The sequence below is a fragment of the Chrysochloris asiatica genome, unplaced genomic scaffold (genome assembly GCF_000296735.1).
Source record: "Chrysochloris asiatica unplaced genomic scaffold, ChrAsi1.0 scaffold00173, whole genome shotgun sequence".
Classification (NCBI taxonomy): Eukaryota; Metazoa; Chordata; class Mammalia; order Afrosoricida; family Chrysochloridae; genus Chrysochloris; species Chrysochloris asiatica.
Genome location: NW_006408691.1, coordinates 848,430 through 866,155, shown reverse-complemented (window position 1 = coordinate 866,155; position 17,726 = coordinate 848,430). Strand labels below are relative to the sequence as shown.

General features: G+C 47.1%; 1 protein-coding gene across 1 annotated transcript; it reads left to right on the top strand.

Annotated features, from left to right (window-relative positions):
- The first annotated feature begins 2,042 nt into the window (after positions 1-2,042).
- On the top strand, positions 2,043-4,598 carry TNFRSF4 (tumor necrosis factor receptor superfamily, member 4). The gene is made up of 7 exons (XM_006871760.1): positions 2,043-2,193; positions 2,459-2,581; positions 3,032-3,133; positions 3,276-3,342; positions 4,016-4,215; positions 4,314-4,442; positions 4,528-4,598. Exons 1-7 carry the CDS (start codon positions 2,043-2,045, stop codon positions 4,596-4,598), a joined length of 843 nt encoding a protein of 280 aa, XP_006871822.1.
- The last annotated feature ends 13,128 nt before the right edge of the window (positions 4,599-17,726 follow it).

The window sequence follows — 17,726 nt, the reverse complement described above, 5'->3', positions numbered from 1 at the left end:
CTTTTAATGGCAAATGTAAGATTTTTCTTAGTAGGAGAGGGGACTAGAGAGTAAGGTGGAACCTTCCAGAAAACGCAGGAAGTTGTGGTTGGGAGTGCAGCTGCTTACACAACTGTACACAAACCATATATGTGCACACCACCATAACTGCCTGGGAGGCCCTGAGCCCCTCTCCTCCTGCTGTAGCAATGAGGGGACCACTCTGGAGGCTTTGGGGAGGTGAGTCTGGAGAGGGAAGTGGAGAGCCTGCCTTTCCCGCCACCCCCTCCTGCTGCTGAGGAGGGGGCAACTGGCCAGCGGAGGTGTGGAATTTCCCAGCAGGAGAATTTCCTTCAGAGGAGGGGGATTTCCACCTTCCCCAGAATAGAGAATGTAGCAGTCGGCTTCTATAAAGGTGGCAGCCTTAGAAACCAAAGGGGCTGTCCTCTAGGGGCGCTATGAGTTAGAAAGTCAGAATTGACTCCACAGCAGTGCATTTAGGCCTTTGCTTTGCCCAGCCAGGCAACAACCAGGAGACTCATCTTGAGTTGAATTTTTGATAGATAATCTTTTCACAGGGTCGCAAGTTAGAGGGCACAAAGGACACCTCCTTGTCATTTCCCCCTATCCCCTACCAAGACAGTGTTGAGTAGAAGAAAAGCAAACGCATGTGTGCACATGTCTGAGTGCGTGTAGATGCAGGGATGTATGTGTGAAAGTATGTGACATCTGTGCATGTGTCTGCATGCATGCTTGTGTGGTGTGTGTACTCACGCATGCGTGGGTTTTTTTGTATACATGGTCTGCATGCATGTACGATGTATGCCTGCACATTTATATATGTACCGTATATGTGTGTGTGTGTGTAGTGTGGTGTAGGATAAGCACTGGACTGCAAGGTCAGTTTGAACTGTAAGGTTGATGGTTCAAATCCACCAGCTACTCCTTGGAAACCCTATACAAGGCCACTATGATTTGGAACCCACTCAATGGCACTCAACAACAACAATGTATAGGTGTGCATGTATGTGCCTGTGCAAATGGTATGTGTGCATGCTTGTGTGTCCTCCCTTGATACAGGTGCTGATGAGCATACTCTGCCCTTGGCCTTGCTGGAATACCCCCTCCACAGGAGACAAGGTCATCCTATGGCAGTGTTGTGGTGACAGCCTGAAGCCCAGTGTGTTAGACTGGGTGGGTTGAGTTGCTTGAAATGGGGTCCTGAAGGCCCATGCTATGACCTGGGCCACCTGGAGTCAGAGTTTGGGGCCCACAAGAGTGGCTGAGCCACCAGAGCAGCTCAGATGGAACCTGGGGGTTTGTCTGCAAAGGCCACCACATTTGTGTCCATAGCTTGGCATGTGCGGTTCAGCCACAGGGACACACATTTGTACCCACCCCTCACACTTGCCGTGCACAGGGGCCTTATCGTCACTGCTGGCCACTATGTTGGCCCAGCTTACCCTGGTCACTCAGGGGGCACCACAAGCTAAGCCCACCCCACCCTCTGCCCGGTCACCATAGTTTGCTCCACTGTGCCTTTGTCCCCATGGAGCCCACCTGCATGAAGTCTGGGGATGGCCAATGGGGACTGCTCCAGCCACTTTTCCTGACCCAGCCCGCTGCCTTGATCAAAGCAGTGGTCCAGGCAGCCCATTTGTTGAGAGGCTGAAGACTGGCACGAATGTAGCCCAGGATGCCCCCTCTTCCCCAGGCAGAGAGAGTCAGAGTGATATGTGCCGGGCAGGGGGCTCTGACCTCTGTGAGGGGCCTGGCCCTATGGGAGAGGAGAGGCAGGCAGGACCAGGCCCTGAGAACCTGGCGAGGCTCTGTTTTCACAGTATCATCCCCATACACCCCCGCCTGTGATCTTTATGCTGGGGAGAGGCCCTAGCGAGGTTGGTGGTCGTCAGGAGTAGGGGGCCAAGAGCTGGTGTACAGGCTACAGTCTGGGTTGGGGTCCCCCAGGATTCCATTTCCTCCTGCTCCTCCCCCTCCATCCCGCCCTTCCCCCGCAGCTCTTATAGCCACATCCTGCAAGAACAGCCCCAGACTCTGAGGAGATGAGGATGTGCGCGGGGGCGCGGCCCAGGCTGGTGGTGCCCTGCGTGGCACTGCTACTTCTGGCCTTGGCGTTCCACCCTGCAGCCACACTCATCTGCAGTGGGACCACCTACGTCAGCGGCAGCAAATGCTGTCATGAGTGTCAGCCTGGTGAGGCTCTGGGTCATGGGGCTGAGAGGGGGTCAGGACATGCAGGGGAGGGGGCCAGCGGGAAGACTGGGAAGGGAATGGGGAGGGGGCTGGGAGTGAAGGTAGACAGGGTGGTGTAGTCATACAGGTGATGAGAGAGGGGCGCGTGTAGTCTCTCCCACCATCTAGTGCTTAGTGATGGACCATCTAGGGCCTGGCCAAGGTGACTGGTCTGTGGACCGAGGAGTTCGGTTCTGAGGTCACCTACGCCTCCTCCCCTCCACAGGTTATGGGATGGAGAGTCGCTGTGACCACTCTCGAGACACCGTGTGCCAGCCGTGCCAATCGGGTTACTACAACGAAGCTTTCAACTACGACGTTTGCAGGCCATGTACCCGATGCAATGAGAGTGAGCACCACAGGTTACCCCCCACCCCCCCACCAAGCCCCGGCTTCTCCTCCCCCCGTGCCCCAGCCAGCCCTGGGAGACCACAGCCACCTTCCACAGTTACATGTCCCCACACAGCCCCAGAAACAAACCTCAAACCACAGTGGGCTGCTCCCCCGGGGGTCCCACCACAGGAGTGGTTGGAGTGGAGGTGGGGCCTGTGTCAGCCACGTGGGCCTCACCTAGTCTGAACTGGCCTTTTGGGAAGGTCCCTACAGAAGGGAGAGGGCCTAGGGGCCACAGGGTCCTGAAGAAGGCAGACAGGCAGATCTGTGACACCTTCAGGAATGTTCCTGGTCCATACCGGCTTCAGGTTGTCTTCTGGGGAATGAACCCTGAGGCCCTTAGTGCTTGTGCAAACCCTGGTCCCAGCCCGTGCCCTGACCCCTCCCTGGCTCTGCCTCTGCCCAGGAAGTGGGAGTGAGCCCGTGCAGGTCTGCACACCCAAGAGCGACACTGTCTGTCACTGTAGGCCGGGCACCGAGCCTCAGGGTGGCTACAAGCTGGGAGTCGGTGAGTACCGGTAGTGGGTTGGCTTTAGCAAGCCTGGCCCCGTGCCATGCCTGGGACCCCTTCAAGCCTCAAAGAGGTGAAGGGTGGGCCATGGGAAGGAAGGGCTAAATGGGGCTAAGCCTGTCTTCTCTCTCCCCTGCAGACTGCTCCCCCTGTCCACCTAGACACTTTTCCCCAGGCTTCAACCAGCCTTGTAAGCCCTGGACCGAGTAAGTGGCAGGCACAGGGCCTAAGGGCTCAGGGGCCTGGGAGACTGGGGGCTGGGGGCCTGGGTGGTATTTGAGCTCAGAGGTGGGGTATGTGGCCAGGCCCAGGTCCTGGCAGAGAAGTTATATGAATGTAAGTATGTGAGTGTGGTTTTGTCTATGTGTGAGCAAGTGTGTGGTATGTGTGTGGGAGTGTGTGAGAGTGTGTATATGACCATCCACAGTTGGGGCTGACATTCTAGAGGGAGGCAGGCAGGACAAAGGGCAGGGGTTGGGGTACCCAGGCTCCATAGAGCCGTAGGGGTATAGACAGAATGGGCCAGTGTGGGGAGCAGAGTGACTGGGACCCTGCAGGTATGCCCTGCAGGGATGCAGGGAGCTGGGGAAGCCAGGGCCATCTGTCTGTGGTCACAAGCGTTTCCAGGGCCTGGGCCCCTTCTCCTCTGGTCTGGGCTCTAAGGCAGGTGTGGATGCTCTCCAGAGGTAGAACTAGGGTGGAATCCTCCCCCATTACAGTTGGAGACAGTGTGGATCCCCTCATTACAGTCCAGCTTAGTTCAGACCTCCCTATCACAGTTCCACCAAGAGTGGCATGCCTCCATTGCAGTCTCCATTCTGGAACCCCCCAAGTGGGGCCCTCAGATCTCCTCTGATCAGGCTCCTCCTGCCCCCACAGCTGCACCTCCACCGGAAAGCGTACCCTGAAGCCAGCCAGCAACAGTTCAGACTCCATATGTGAGGACAAAAACCCCCCAGCCACCAGGCTGCCCTGGAGCACCCAGAACCACCCAGCCCTGCCTACCACTGCCCGGCCTACCACTGCCCAGTCCGGGACCTCACACAGGCCCTCCAAAGCCCCCACAGACCGCCCTGGAGGTAAGGAGCCTAGCCTCATCCCAAGTAGATGGGGTGCTGGGGATGAGGTCTCCCTGTCCCCCGTGAACCCCAACCCCAGCCAGCCCTGTCCCCCACAGGTCCTGTTTTGTCTGTCATCCTGGGTGTGGGCCTGGGCCTGGGCTTGTTGGGTGCTATGTCTGCAGCTCTTATCCTGTTTCTACATCACCAAGCTTGGAGGCTGCCACTGGCCACCCCGAAGCCCCCCGGTAAGTGCAGGCCTGTCTCACCCCAGACCCCCTCCCTCAGAGGGAGGCCCCATCCATCTCCCATATGCTCTGTCCTCCTCCCCAGGGGGCAACAGCTTCCGGACCCCCATCCAAGAGGAACATGCTGACGAGCACTGTGTCCTGGCCAAGGTCTGAGTGGTGTCAGAGCCCACTCCCCAGGCTGTGTCTAGAAGATTCTGTCTGGACAGAGCTACCCTCACTGCTTCCTGAGCCCCTGTGCCCCCTTGGTACCGTTTTAGGTGCTTCTGGGCTTACCCTGGGCTCCTGTAATGTATGTTGTGCATACTCTTGCTCGGGGCTACTCTCAATAAAGTTTTCACACATGTGTTTCCTGTGGACACTGAAGGCTGGGGGTACACAACCACAAAGGCCTGGGTGTAGGGGGCATGCACCCAAGAGAGAGATGAGATGTGTGGGAGACAGGGAAGTCCAGGAGGCAGGGGTGCACATCCACTGAGGGGCACAGAGAATGCACCTGTAGGGAAAAGAGGGTCAGTATAACATGCACCCAAGAGGGGTCCACACACCCTTGAGGGGCAGTGGCATGTACCTATAGGGGACAGGTGGGGAACTGCACATCCATGGAGGACGCACGGGGGCAGGAGGATGGGCACTGATGTAGGGGCTGCACATCTATGGGGAGAGATAGGGGCTAAAGGCATACACTCATGAAGGGCTAAATGGGGGTAGGAGGGTGGGCAATGCCTCTGGGCAAGATGGGGCCTTGTCCGTCTCTGGCTGGGGAAGGATCTAGATCAAGACACAGTGGGCAGTGGGATGCTCAGCCACCCAAAGGGCCTTGTCCTCCTTAGACTCTGGGTGTAGAACATCCTGGGATTCATGGGGGCCTGGGGAGAGGGACCAAAGGGTTACCCAAAAGTCCCAAATTAATGTTCTCAGGAAAGGCAACCCAGATGCAACAATGAGATCGAAAAATCTGGGCTGGGCTGAGTCATATCAAGAAAAGTTCCATATGACCTGAGGTGCCGCACAGTGCAAGAGATGGGCCCCAGGATCACTGAAGACCTCAGTGGTCCCTCACTCCTTCCTAAGGATATTGGCCTCCTAACCCATGCAGACCCTATGCAGCTGGCAGAGCCATTACTCAGCTTGGGATGAATGCTTGAGGGAGGTGGAGTGGCCCTGAAGGTCCTCCTCAGCTCTCCAACTGCAGGCAGGGGTGGTGAGGGTACAGCCACTCAGAGAGCTGGTGGTCCCTGACCAGGCCCTAGGCACCCAACGTTATCTTTTAATTCCATTTTTCTATGAACTTTTTGAAGCTCCATTGTACACAAGGTGCTTGGGTAACAAGTACTCATGAACATAAAACTCAGGGTGCACAAGACACTAGCCAACAGGTACATAGGTACAGCACATTGCTTTAATATGTTCCTTCTAGACATGGTCTTGTAACTCTTAAAAAATTATTGGATGAGAGTTTGCAAACAAGGTGCTTGTGGTCCACCAAGGGAAGTGGTCAGTTTGCTAGAGCAAATAAAGTACAAGGAACACTTGCAGGGACAGAATGCAAATAAGGTCTAAGGAATCCTTGTAGGGAATTGGTCAGGTTTGCCATTCTCTAGGCTTAAAGGTCCAACACATCTGTCAGTTTGTCATACTGTGGTGGCTTGCATGTTACTGTGAAACTAGAAGCTATGCCGCTGGTGTTTCAAATATCAGTAGGATCATCCCTGGTGAACAGAATTCAGCGGAGTTTCCAGTCTGCTGCCGAGTCGGTTCAGACTCATGTTGTTTTTGTTGTTAGGTGCCATTGAGTTGGTACCGGCTCATAGCGACCCTATGCACAGCAGAATGAAACACTGCCTGATCTTAGGCTGATCTCACTACTGTTGCCATGCTTGAGTCCATCGATGCTGCCACTTCGCCAATCTATCTCGTTTGGGGTCTTCCTCTTTTTCTCTGACCCTCCCACCTTACCAAACATGATATCCTTCTCCAGCGACTGGTCCCTCCTGACAATATACCCGAAGTATGAGAGACAAAGTTTGGCCATCCTGGCCTCCAAGGAGCACTCTGGCTGTACTTCTTCCAAAACAGATCTATTGGTTCTTTTGACAGCCCATGGTACTTTCAATATTCTCCTCCAACACCATAACTCAAAAGCATCAATTCTTCTACGATCTTCCTTACTCACTATCCAGCTTTTGCATGCATATGAGGTTATTGAAAATATCATGGCTTGGGTCAGGCGCACCTTAGTCCTCCAGCTGGCATCTTTGCACTTCAACACTTTAAAAGGTCTTGTGCAGCAGATTTGCCTAATGCAATATATCGTTTGATTTCTTGACTGCTGCTTCCGTGAGTGTTGATAGTTGATCCAAGAAGAATAAAGTCCTTGACAACTTCAATCTTTTCTCTGTTGATGAGAATGTTGTTAATTGGTCCAGTGGTGAGGATATTTGTTTTCTTTACGTTGAGATGTAATCCATATGGAACGCTGTGCTCTTTGATCATCAGTAAATGTTTTAAGTCCTCTTCACTTTCAGCAAGCAAGGTTGTATCATCTGCATACCGCAGGCTGTTAATGAGTCTTCCTCCAATCCTGATGCCACGTTCTTCTTCATATAACTCAGCTTCTCAGATTATTTGCTCAGCATACAGATTGAATAAGTATGATAAAAAAATACAACCTTGTTGTACACCTTTTTTAATTTTAAACCATTCAGTGTTCCCATGTTCTGTTCAGACTCATAGCGACCCTATATAGGGTTTCCGAGGAGCAGTTAGTGGGTTTGTACCGCCAACCTTTTGTTGTTGTTAGGTGTCATCGTGTCAGTACTGATTCATAGTTACCCTATGAACAACAGAATGAAGCATTGTCCAGTCCTGTGCCAACCTCTCAATCGTTGCTATGTTTGAGTCCATTGCTTCTGCCACTGTGCCAATCCATCTAGTTGGGGATCTTCTTCTTACTCTCCAATCCTCCACTTGACCAAATCTGATATCCTTTACCAGGGACTGGTTCCTTCTGACACTGTGTCCAAAGTATGGGAAACAAAGTCTGTCCAGCTTGGCTTCCAAGGAGCATTCTGGTTGTACTTCTTTCAACACTTTTTGGCAGTCAATGGTACTTTTTTTGTGTGTGTGTGTGTATGTGTGTGTGTGTGTGTGAACTGAGTGGCAGTTTACATGGGAGAACATAATTTTTACACCATTGTTTCATTGCAGTGATTACAGTCTCCTCCATTCATCCACATTCAATGAATAATAGAATAGAATTATTCTATTCTATTCTGTCTGTTTTGTGTGTGTGTGTGGGTGGGGATGTACACAGAAACACTCAGGAATATATAATAATTTAAACAGCCAGAGGGCACATTCTGCAAGGCTGCCTCCTGGTTGCCAGCACTCAGTCTTTCTCTTTCCATGAGTCTAGCTAGAGTCCTCAGCTGCTCTCTCTCTCCATGTCCTCATCTCTGTCTCCATCTCTGGTGTTGCTGCTTCTCTGGATAGGGTCCTGCATTCTGCTTGTGGTCTTCTCCCTTGAAGGTCCTAGGGTCCTCTGTTCCTGGACGGTAAGATCAACTACTTCCCCATTTTTGTTACAAAACTTCTACCTTTACAGCTGTGACAGTCGCAATTAGTCATGGTGACAATTACTCACTATTGAATCATAAGAATCTTATCTCCATCTCTTTTCACTAGACCCATCTAGACTAGACGAAAACTACTCAGTGTGGACTTTACCTTTCCCCACACACTCTTAAACTAAACTCCATCTTGAAAACTTGTCAGTCACGTCATGTCTTTTCCATCCTCTCATTTTAGGTAGCCAATGTCCAAGTTGCCTGTCCCTATCAACCCTGTATACAGAGGAGATAGGATTGATACTTGATGTGAAGACTCCTTCCCTCTCAGCTGGTGTTTTGAGCTACTACATCTATAAGTATAGGTCAAGTTCATCAACTTGTAGCAATTTACACTCATTTCCTTTATCAATTTTTTTTTTTTATCTTACTTTAGTAGAGTTCTGATCATCAAGCCATCAAGGCTAGGTCAAATGGGTACATGTGAAAGTTTGGGCATTCTTGTGCATCTCCCCTCACTTCATATCAGCTGGATGTTTCACTCTCAGCTCTAGCCTTCCGTGGCTATGTCCTTGTTCATGGGCTCAGGAGTCCTGAGGTCTCACCACACTTTGGACCAACCAGCTCTTTCTTCCTCTTCTCTTTCTCGTCTCCAGGTCAACAGGAGTCTGTGGAACGTGGCTGAACTTAGCCCATATCTTCATTCTTGCCTTTTCCTCTTTTCTATTCACCAGTAGACCCACATGGGTACCAGCAATCTTACATGTCTGCTCATGTGTTCCCTTCCAGCTACAGTCTTGGAGGGGGAGTTCATGGTACTTTTAATCTTCTCCTCCAACACCATAACTCAAATGCATCAATTCTTCTGTGGTTTCCTTTATTCACTGTCCAACTTTCACATACACATGAAGTTATTGGGTTAGGTGCACCTTAGTCCTCAAACTGACATCGTTCCTCTTGAACACTTTAAAGAGATCTTGTGCAGCAGATTTGCCTAATGCAATAAGTATGTCATTTGATTTCTTGACTGCTGCTTCCATGAGAGCTGATGGTTGATCTGAGAAAAATGAAGTCTTTGACAACTTCCATATTTTCTCCACTTACATGGATATTGTTTATTGGTCCAGTGGTGAGGATTTTTGTCTTCTTTACATTGAGGTGCAACCATACCATAGACTGTGGCCTTTGATCTTCATCAGTAAGTATTTTAAGTCTTCTTGGCTTTCAGCAAACAAGGTTGTATCATCTGCATATCACAGGTTTTAATGGGTCTTCCTCTAATCCTGATGCCATATTTTTCTTCATATAATCCAGTTTCTCAGATTATGTGCTCAGCATACAGATTGAATAAGTACGGTGAAAGAATACAACCCTGGTGCACACCTTTGCTAATTTTAAACCATTCAGTGTTCCGTCCTTTAGTGCGGTTCAAACTGACCTTTCAGTTGAATGCTTTATCCTACAGCACCACAACAGGGTTCTAAGACCAGACTAGGAGGAAGCTTCCATTCTGGAGCGATTACCTACTGAAAATCTTATGAATAACAGTGATACATTGTCTGATATCGTGCCAGAAAATAAGCCCTTAATGTTAGAAGGCATTCAAAATGTGACTGAGGAAGAACCGCCTCTTCAAAGTAGAATCAACCTTAATGACATGGATGGAGAATTACTCAAAATGAGAAGGAACAGTTGCAAACATCCATTAATAATCAGAACATGGAATATATGAAGTATGAATCTAGGAAAATGAGAAGTCGTCAAAATGAAATGAAATGGAATGCATAAAGATCAATATCCTAGGTATCAGTGAGCACCAAAGGACAGGTAGTGGCCATTTTGAATCTGACAGTCATGGTTTACTATGTCAGGATGACAAATGCAACAGGAATGACGTTACTTTGTTGTTGTTTTAAGTGTTGATGAGTTGGTTCTGACTCATAGCAATTCCAAGGAGCAGCTGGTGGGTTTGAACTGCCGACCTTGTAGTTAGCAGTCCAGTGCTTATCCTACAGTGCCACAAAAGGACTCCAAATGGTGTCTCATTCATAGTCAAAAGGAACACTTCAAAATCCATCTTGAAGTTCAATGCTGTCTGTGATATGATAATATCTGTAATCCTACAAGGAAGACCAGTTATTTTAACTATTTTTCAAATTTACAGACCAAGGACCAAAGCCAATGATGAAGAAATTGGAGTACTGGTGTGGTGCTGTAGGATAAGCACTGGATTGCTAATCACAAGGTCAGCGGTTCAAACTTACCAATTGCTCATTGGAAACTCGATGCAGAGTCGCTATGGGTCTGAACCAACTCAATGGCACTTAACAACACCAGCAACATCCAACCTCTTCAGTCTTAAATTGACCAAACGTGCAATCAAGATGCATTCATAATTAGAATGCAATTTGAGGACTAAGGTATGCCTGATCTAAGCCTTGGCATTTTCAATAGTCTCATATGCATGTGAAAATTGAACAATGAATAAGGAAGACTGTAGAAGAATTGATGCATTTGAATTATGGTGTTAGAGAAGAATATTAAAAGTGCCATGGACTGCCAGAAGAACAAACCAATCTGTGTTTGGAAGAAGTATAGCCAGAATGCTTCTTAGAAGCCAGGATGGTGAGGCTTGATAAAGTGGAGGGTCAGCAAAAAAGAGGAAGACTCCCAATGAGATGGACTGGCTCAGTGGCAGCAGCAATGGACTCAAATGTAGCAATGATTGTGAGGTTTGCACAGGAACGGGCAGTGTTTTGCTCTGTTGTGCGTAGGGTCGCTGAGTCAGAAACCACTCAGTGGCATCTAACAACAACAACAACAACAACAGAATGCAAAGGTTGAAAGAGGAAGGATCAGTAGTTGGAAAATATTACTTTGGTGATGGAAATGATGCTGGAGATCACATGATAGAATTTTGAGAGAACCCTGGGTAGCTGAACAAACCACGGCTTATGAGCTCCCAAGAGTAAAACCCTCCACCTGCCTATGTTCCAGAAATGCTAGTTTAAAAGATGTTGGACAACTTTCACAATACTTTTGTTTAGGAGGACCAGAAAGAATAGGCGACCTCACTTTCTTGCAGCAGGCCCAGTGGTGGATCATGAATGGGTCAAAGCTGTCCTCACTATGTGGCTCTGTGGGATAAAGCACTGGACACAAGTTCCTTTAAACCACGAGGGTCGGTGATTCAAATTCACAAGCCTGTCTTTGGAAACCCTATACAGGGATGCTGTAAGTTGGTACTGATGTGACAGCACTTAACAACAACAATCTTGACACTTAGGGACATGGAAAATAAATAATCCCAGAAACCAGTAGGGGAGTACTCCCTTTTGAACTGTACTGGTTGGGAAAAGGGGTCCAAGGACCAGAGAGGGCCTGATCCATAGTGCCTACAGGACACAGAGGGCAAGATGGCAGTCTAAGTGTGCCTGAAAACTGGCGAAGAGGGAAGTTAATGGGTAGCTTGAGATAGCTGAAGGTTAGCAGACCCCCTTAGGAAGCTGAATAGGGAAGGAGAACCAACAAAGCCCGCTGGGTTCTGGATGCTCAAGGAGATAGTTTCCCTATCACATTTATGTTCTTCCCCTCTTGCTTTTTGCATTTGGAGGCTTCATGATTCCACTGATCTTTCCATTGTTTATTATAGCCGGACCCCTTACCGTAACAGCATCAAGAACATCATACATGAAGAAAGCAAAAGGTGATTTAAAAGACAGAAAAAGAAAGAAAAGACCAAACTGGACGTCATAAGAGACTCTGGAACTTGCTCTTGAACATAGAGTAGCTAAAACAAATGGAAGAAATCATGTAATAAAAGAGCTGAATAGAAAATTTCTAAGGACAACTTGAGAAAACAAAATAAAGTATTATAATGAAATATGCAAAGACCAGAAATTAGAAAACCAAAAGGGAAGAACATGCTCAGCATTTCTCAAGATGAAAGAACTGAAGAACAGATTTAAGGCTCAACTTGCAAAATTGAAAGATTCTATGGACAAAATATTGAAAGATTTAAGCAGCATCAAAAGAAAAATACAGAGTCACTGTACTAAAAATAATTGGTTGACATTGAGGGAATGTGAGAAATAATTTTTAGGCTGATCCATCTTCAGGAAGTAGGAAACAAAGGGCCCAGGGAGCTACTAAATTTACCGAGGCATAGATTATTGGCTGGTGTAGCAACAGGGGCCTATGCATCTGGGGTATGTGAGCAGGATGAATTGGGGGATGGGGAAGGGAACCCATTCAAGAAGTTTGTTGTTGTTGTTGTTAGGTGCCATCGAGTCGGTATGGACCCATAGCAACCTTGTGCACAACAGAATGAAACACTGCACGATCCTGGGCCAACCTCATTATTGTTGCCACGCTTGAGTCCATCGATGCTGCCACTTGGCCAATCCATCTCATTGAGGGTCTTCCTCTTTTCCTCTGACCCTCCACCTTACCAAACATGATATCCTTCTCCAGAGACTGGTCCCTCTTGACAATATGTCCAAAGTATGAGAGACAAAGTTTGGCCATCTTGGCCTCCACGGAGCACTCTAGCTGCACTTCTTTCAAAACAGATCTATTGGTTCATTTGACAGCCCATGGCGCTTTCAATATTTTCCTCCAACACCATAACTCAAAAGCATCAATTCTTCTACGGTCTTCCTTATTCACTGTCCAGCCTTCATATGCGTATGAGGTTATTGAAAATACCATGGTTTGGGTCAGGCACACCTTAGTCCTCAGGCTGACATCTTTGCTCTTCAACATTTTAAAAAGGTCTTGTGCAGCAGATTTTCTTAATGCAATACATGTTTGATCTCTTGACTGCTGCTTCCATGAGTGTTGATAGTTGATCCAAGAAGAATGAAGTCCTTGACAACTTCAATCTTTTCTCCATTGATAAGAAGTAGAAGGTTGAAAATAAGAATGCAACCATCAAAAAGAAATAGGCAATGTCTGGGGAGATAGTTCACCCCACAGTACTCAGTCAATGAGGAGTCTGGGGGAGGGACTTTCAAGTTAGGAGATAAAGATGCTTGTAAAATGGCTGTGCATCGTGACTGCCTGTCTTGTCTTCTGCATTTGGTGCCCGATTTGGCAAAATCAAATAATAATAAAGCCTCACTCTCACTAAGATGCATTTGTCGATAAGCACTCATGATAACTCATCGGTGATCTCATACAGGACAAGGTGGTCCACCCCAGTTCTCCTTCCGGAGACGCATCGGTGGTTTGTACCAACCCACCAGTTGCCAAGAGGAATAGAGGCAGTATCCAGGGTATTGACAACGTGTCTCACAGGAAGAAGTTCAAACTGTACTGAAGTCATTGGCAAAAAGCATGGCTGCAGTCATTAACAAAATACCAAATGAAATATTTCAACAAACTGATGCAGTGCTGGAAGCACTCGCTAGTCTATGCCAAGAAATTTTGAAGACAGTTACTTGGCCAGCCAACTGGAAAAGAGCCACATTTGTGTCCATTTCAAAGAAAGGTGACCCTATACAGTATGGAAATCACTAAACAATACCATTAATATCACACATAAATAAAATTTTGTTGAAGATAATTAAAAAAGAGTTGTAGCAGTACATCCACAGGGAGCTGCCAGAAATTCAAACCAAATTCAAAAAAGGACATGGAGTGAGGGATGTTACTGCTGACATCAGATGGATCTTGGCTGAATGCAGTGAATATAAGAAAAATGTTTACTTATGCTCTATTGACTATTCAGTCATTTGACTGTTTGGATAATAACAAACTATGGATAACATTTTGAAGAATGGGAATTCCAGAATACTCAATTGTATTCATGAGGGACCTATACATAGACAGACAATGAGACAAGTTGTTCAAATAGGGTTATATCGCTTTATCATACTGACACAATCTGTATGCTGAGCAAATAATCTGAGAAACTGGGCTATATGAAGAAGAATGCAGCATCAGAATTGGAGGGATGCTCATTAACAACCTGCAATATACAGATGACATGAAGAGATAAGAGCAGCTGAGGATTCATAGAAAGAGAAAGGTTGTGTGCAGGCAGCCAGGAGGCAGGCTTGCAGAATGTGCTCTTGGGTTGTTTAAATGATTATATATTCCTGAGTGTTTTTGTGTACATTAAAAATAACAACAACAGCAACAACAAAACAGAAGGAATAAAAGCAAATTCTATTGAATGATGAAATATGGAGGGGATTGTAATCATTGCAATGAAATGAAATATGATAGGAAGAGTGTAAAACTGGTGTTCTCCCATGTAAACTATCGCTCAATTCTCAATAAAACTGTATGTGTGTGTGTGTATATACATATATATATATACACACACACACATACAGTTGACAAAGCCTTGCTTGCTGAAATGAAGAGGGCTTGATGCATTTACTGATGAAGATCAAAGACTACAGTCTTCAGTATGTGTCGAGAACCAGCCTCGACAGGGGAGTTCGGTTCACGAAGTAGGGAGATCTGGCAGCGACAGAGATAGAGAAAGAATACACACAAAGACGCAACAAGACAGACAAGAAGACACCCCAAGACCAGAGTGGATGAGACACTGGCGTCAGACAGATCCTGCATTGTAAACCTCATGGCTAGGCAAGCAGTATGCACACCTTGCCAACTGCAATGCATGCCCGTAATGCATGCCCTGCAAGCCGTAATGCATGCAGGCTTCAGTCTGCGCCTCCTTTTTATTGCAGGGAGGAGCTTTACACAAAGGAAGGCAGGGTTTATTAAGACAGGGTACAGAAGTGAAATGTGATTAATCGTTCAAAACAGGACACAATGATTTATAGGAACATACATCACAAATTGTCTTGATAATCTAACATCCTTAATTTTCTAGAAATTCAAGCAAATTGTTATATAGTACTTTGTAGTTTCGAATCCCAAGGCAGAAACTCGAGGCTTCTCAAGGCTAATTAACATACCTATAGCACCTAATCTTCCTTGAGAAAAGGTCTGAAAGGAATCCAGCTGTTTCAGCTACCTGGCCGAGAGGCTTGCAGGAGGAAGGAGGATGCCTGTGTTAATGGTCTGCACCTGGGGACATCTGAGACCGCTGACAACCATTATTCTTTGAACAAAAGCCTGGAAGCCGCCAATCTACTTTGGGTGAATTCCTTAGGGGAATTTTTCTCCAGCATCTTCCAGCAAACTTGCCCTAGGAACTTTTAGACCTTAGCTTTAGAAGAGGTTTTTGTTTTAATATTTGTCCATGGGTATCAAGGGCTCATGTATTAAGTTAATATCCAACATAACTGAAAAATCTGATAAAGAACAGTTTTGCTATGTTTGCCAGGTGGCCAGAGTTTGTTCCTCAGAGAGATTTGTTCCTAGAACCTTAAGTACTGCCAACACAGTGGAGACATTAAGAGAGGCACATAAGAAACCATTTTCTCAGAAGCTACAATTACTGGAGTTCGAAGCATAGAATAAATTAATAGGACTAAAGGAAATTACACAGAGCTAGCCCAACAGTGAGTTCATAAAAGCCAATGAACCTGGGACGTCTGGAGGTTACTTCCTTGGGCACTCAGGGTCCCTGGCTAGCAAGCCTGAGAGCGGCCATCGTGTTGGATTTTCGTCCATGACACCGGTCCTCAGCATCTCAGTGATTGCGGTCTCCTACAATTCAATGTAAAATTTCAAAAATCCATAAAAATGGACCATGGTAAACTGAGAAAAAATAGAAATCATCAAGGATTTCATTTTACTTGAATCAACAATCTATGCTCATGGAAGCAGCAGACAAGAAATCAGAAGGCAAATCTGTTGCACAAGATAACTTTAAAAATGTTAAAGAGCAAAGATGTCACTTTGAGGACCAAATGTGCCTGACCTAAGTTATGGAGTTTCCCATTGTTTAACATGCATGTGAAAGCTGAACAATGAATAAGGAAGACAGAAGAACTGATGCATTTGAATCATGGTGTTGGTGAAGAATATTGACTATACCATGGACTGCCAGAAGAACAAATAAATCTCGCTAGGAAGAAGTACAGCCAGAATGCTTCTTGGCAGTGAGGATGGTGAGACTTTGTCTCAAGTACTTTGGAAGGAAGGACAAGTTTCTGGAAAAAGACATCATGCTTGAGAAAGTAGAGGGTCATCAGGGAAAGGAAGGTTCCCAGGGAGATGGATTGACACAATCAATGCAGCAATGAGCTCAAACCTAGCAACTGTGAGGATGGTGCAGGACTGGCGATGTTTCATTCTGTTGTGCACCGGGTCGCTGTGAGTTGAAGCTGACGGGACTGCACCTAACAACATAAAGGCTTAAATAAAGGAGCCCAGATGGTGCAGTGGGTTAATTATTGGGCTGCTAATTGGAAGGTTGGAAGTTCGAAGCCACCAGCCACTCTGAGGGAGAACACTGAGATAGTCTACTTCTGTAAAGATTTGTAGCCTCGGAACTCTGTAGAGCAGTTCTAGTCTGTCCTATGGTGTTGCCATGTTTTAAACAGACTTCTCGATGGCAGTGAGGTAGGCTTTAAGGGGGCCAATCCCTGAGGTTGGAGGGTGACCTCACTACCATCAGCAAGAAGAACTAAGAGTGAAAATCATCCTTTAGACTCTGGACTCGTGCTGAGAACCTCCTAGAGCCAGGAAACACCGAATGCTGTAACCCTGATGATGGTTAGAAATGGCATAGTTGGCTTCCTGGCCAATGAAATTGGACTTGCTGACCCACAGAGTAAAAGCTGAAGGCTTTTGCTTGCTGGTAGAGTGCAGTTCCTCTGGGCACTTACTGGTGGAGATATAGTCTTTGTAACCCTTGCCTGAACAGGGCAGGGCCCTGGTGAGAGCGAGGGCCTGGACTAGAGCAAGGGCCCAAAAGAAGTCGTCCTAATTGGAAAACTACCCAGAGTTATTGCCTTGACTTCTAAATTGATGTTTACCCTGAATTCTAACCTTTAATAAAAAGGAACCTTGGTAGTGTAGTGGGTTACCAATTGGGAAGCTGACCAAAAGGTCAGCAGTTCAAATGTACCACTTGCTCCGTGGGAGAAAGATGAGGCTTTCTGCTCCAGTTAAGAGTCTCAAAAACCCTATGTATATAGGGTCGCTATGAGTTGGAACTGACTCCACGACACATTGTTGTTGTTGTTCAGTGCCATCAAGTCAGTCCCAACCCATAGGGACCCTGAACAGCGTTTCTGAGGCTGTAAATCTTTACGGGAGCAGAAAGCCTCATCTTTCTCCCGTGGAGCATCTGGTAGTTTCAAACTGGTGACCTTGTGGTTCACAGCCCAATTCGTAACCACTACGCTCGATGGCACCTGACAACAACGACAACAACAACGCTAGCAGCGAGAACTTCGAGCAGCAAGACGTGTAGTGTGGAGCTTCAACAACAACAACACGGAATACTGGGCCACAAGGCTGTTTAACTGCAAGCTGCGGAAAGCCTCATCTGTCTCACGAGGAGGGCCTGGAGGATTTGAGCTGCTGACCGCGAGGTTCGCAACCAGGTTTTTTAACCACTGCACTACCAGGACTTCCTAGAAGATGGCGGATCAGGTAGACGTGTAGTGAGGAGCTCGGTCAACAACAACACAGAATACCGGGTCAAGAGGACTCATGAGTTGGTGTTGGAACTCTGTAACAAATATAAAGGTATGTTTGGAGGTTCGGAGGGTTTATAGCTGGGGAATTTGCAGGAGAATCCAGAAATTCATTATTTTCTGGATCAAGACACTCAGCTGTT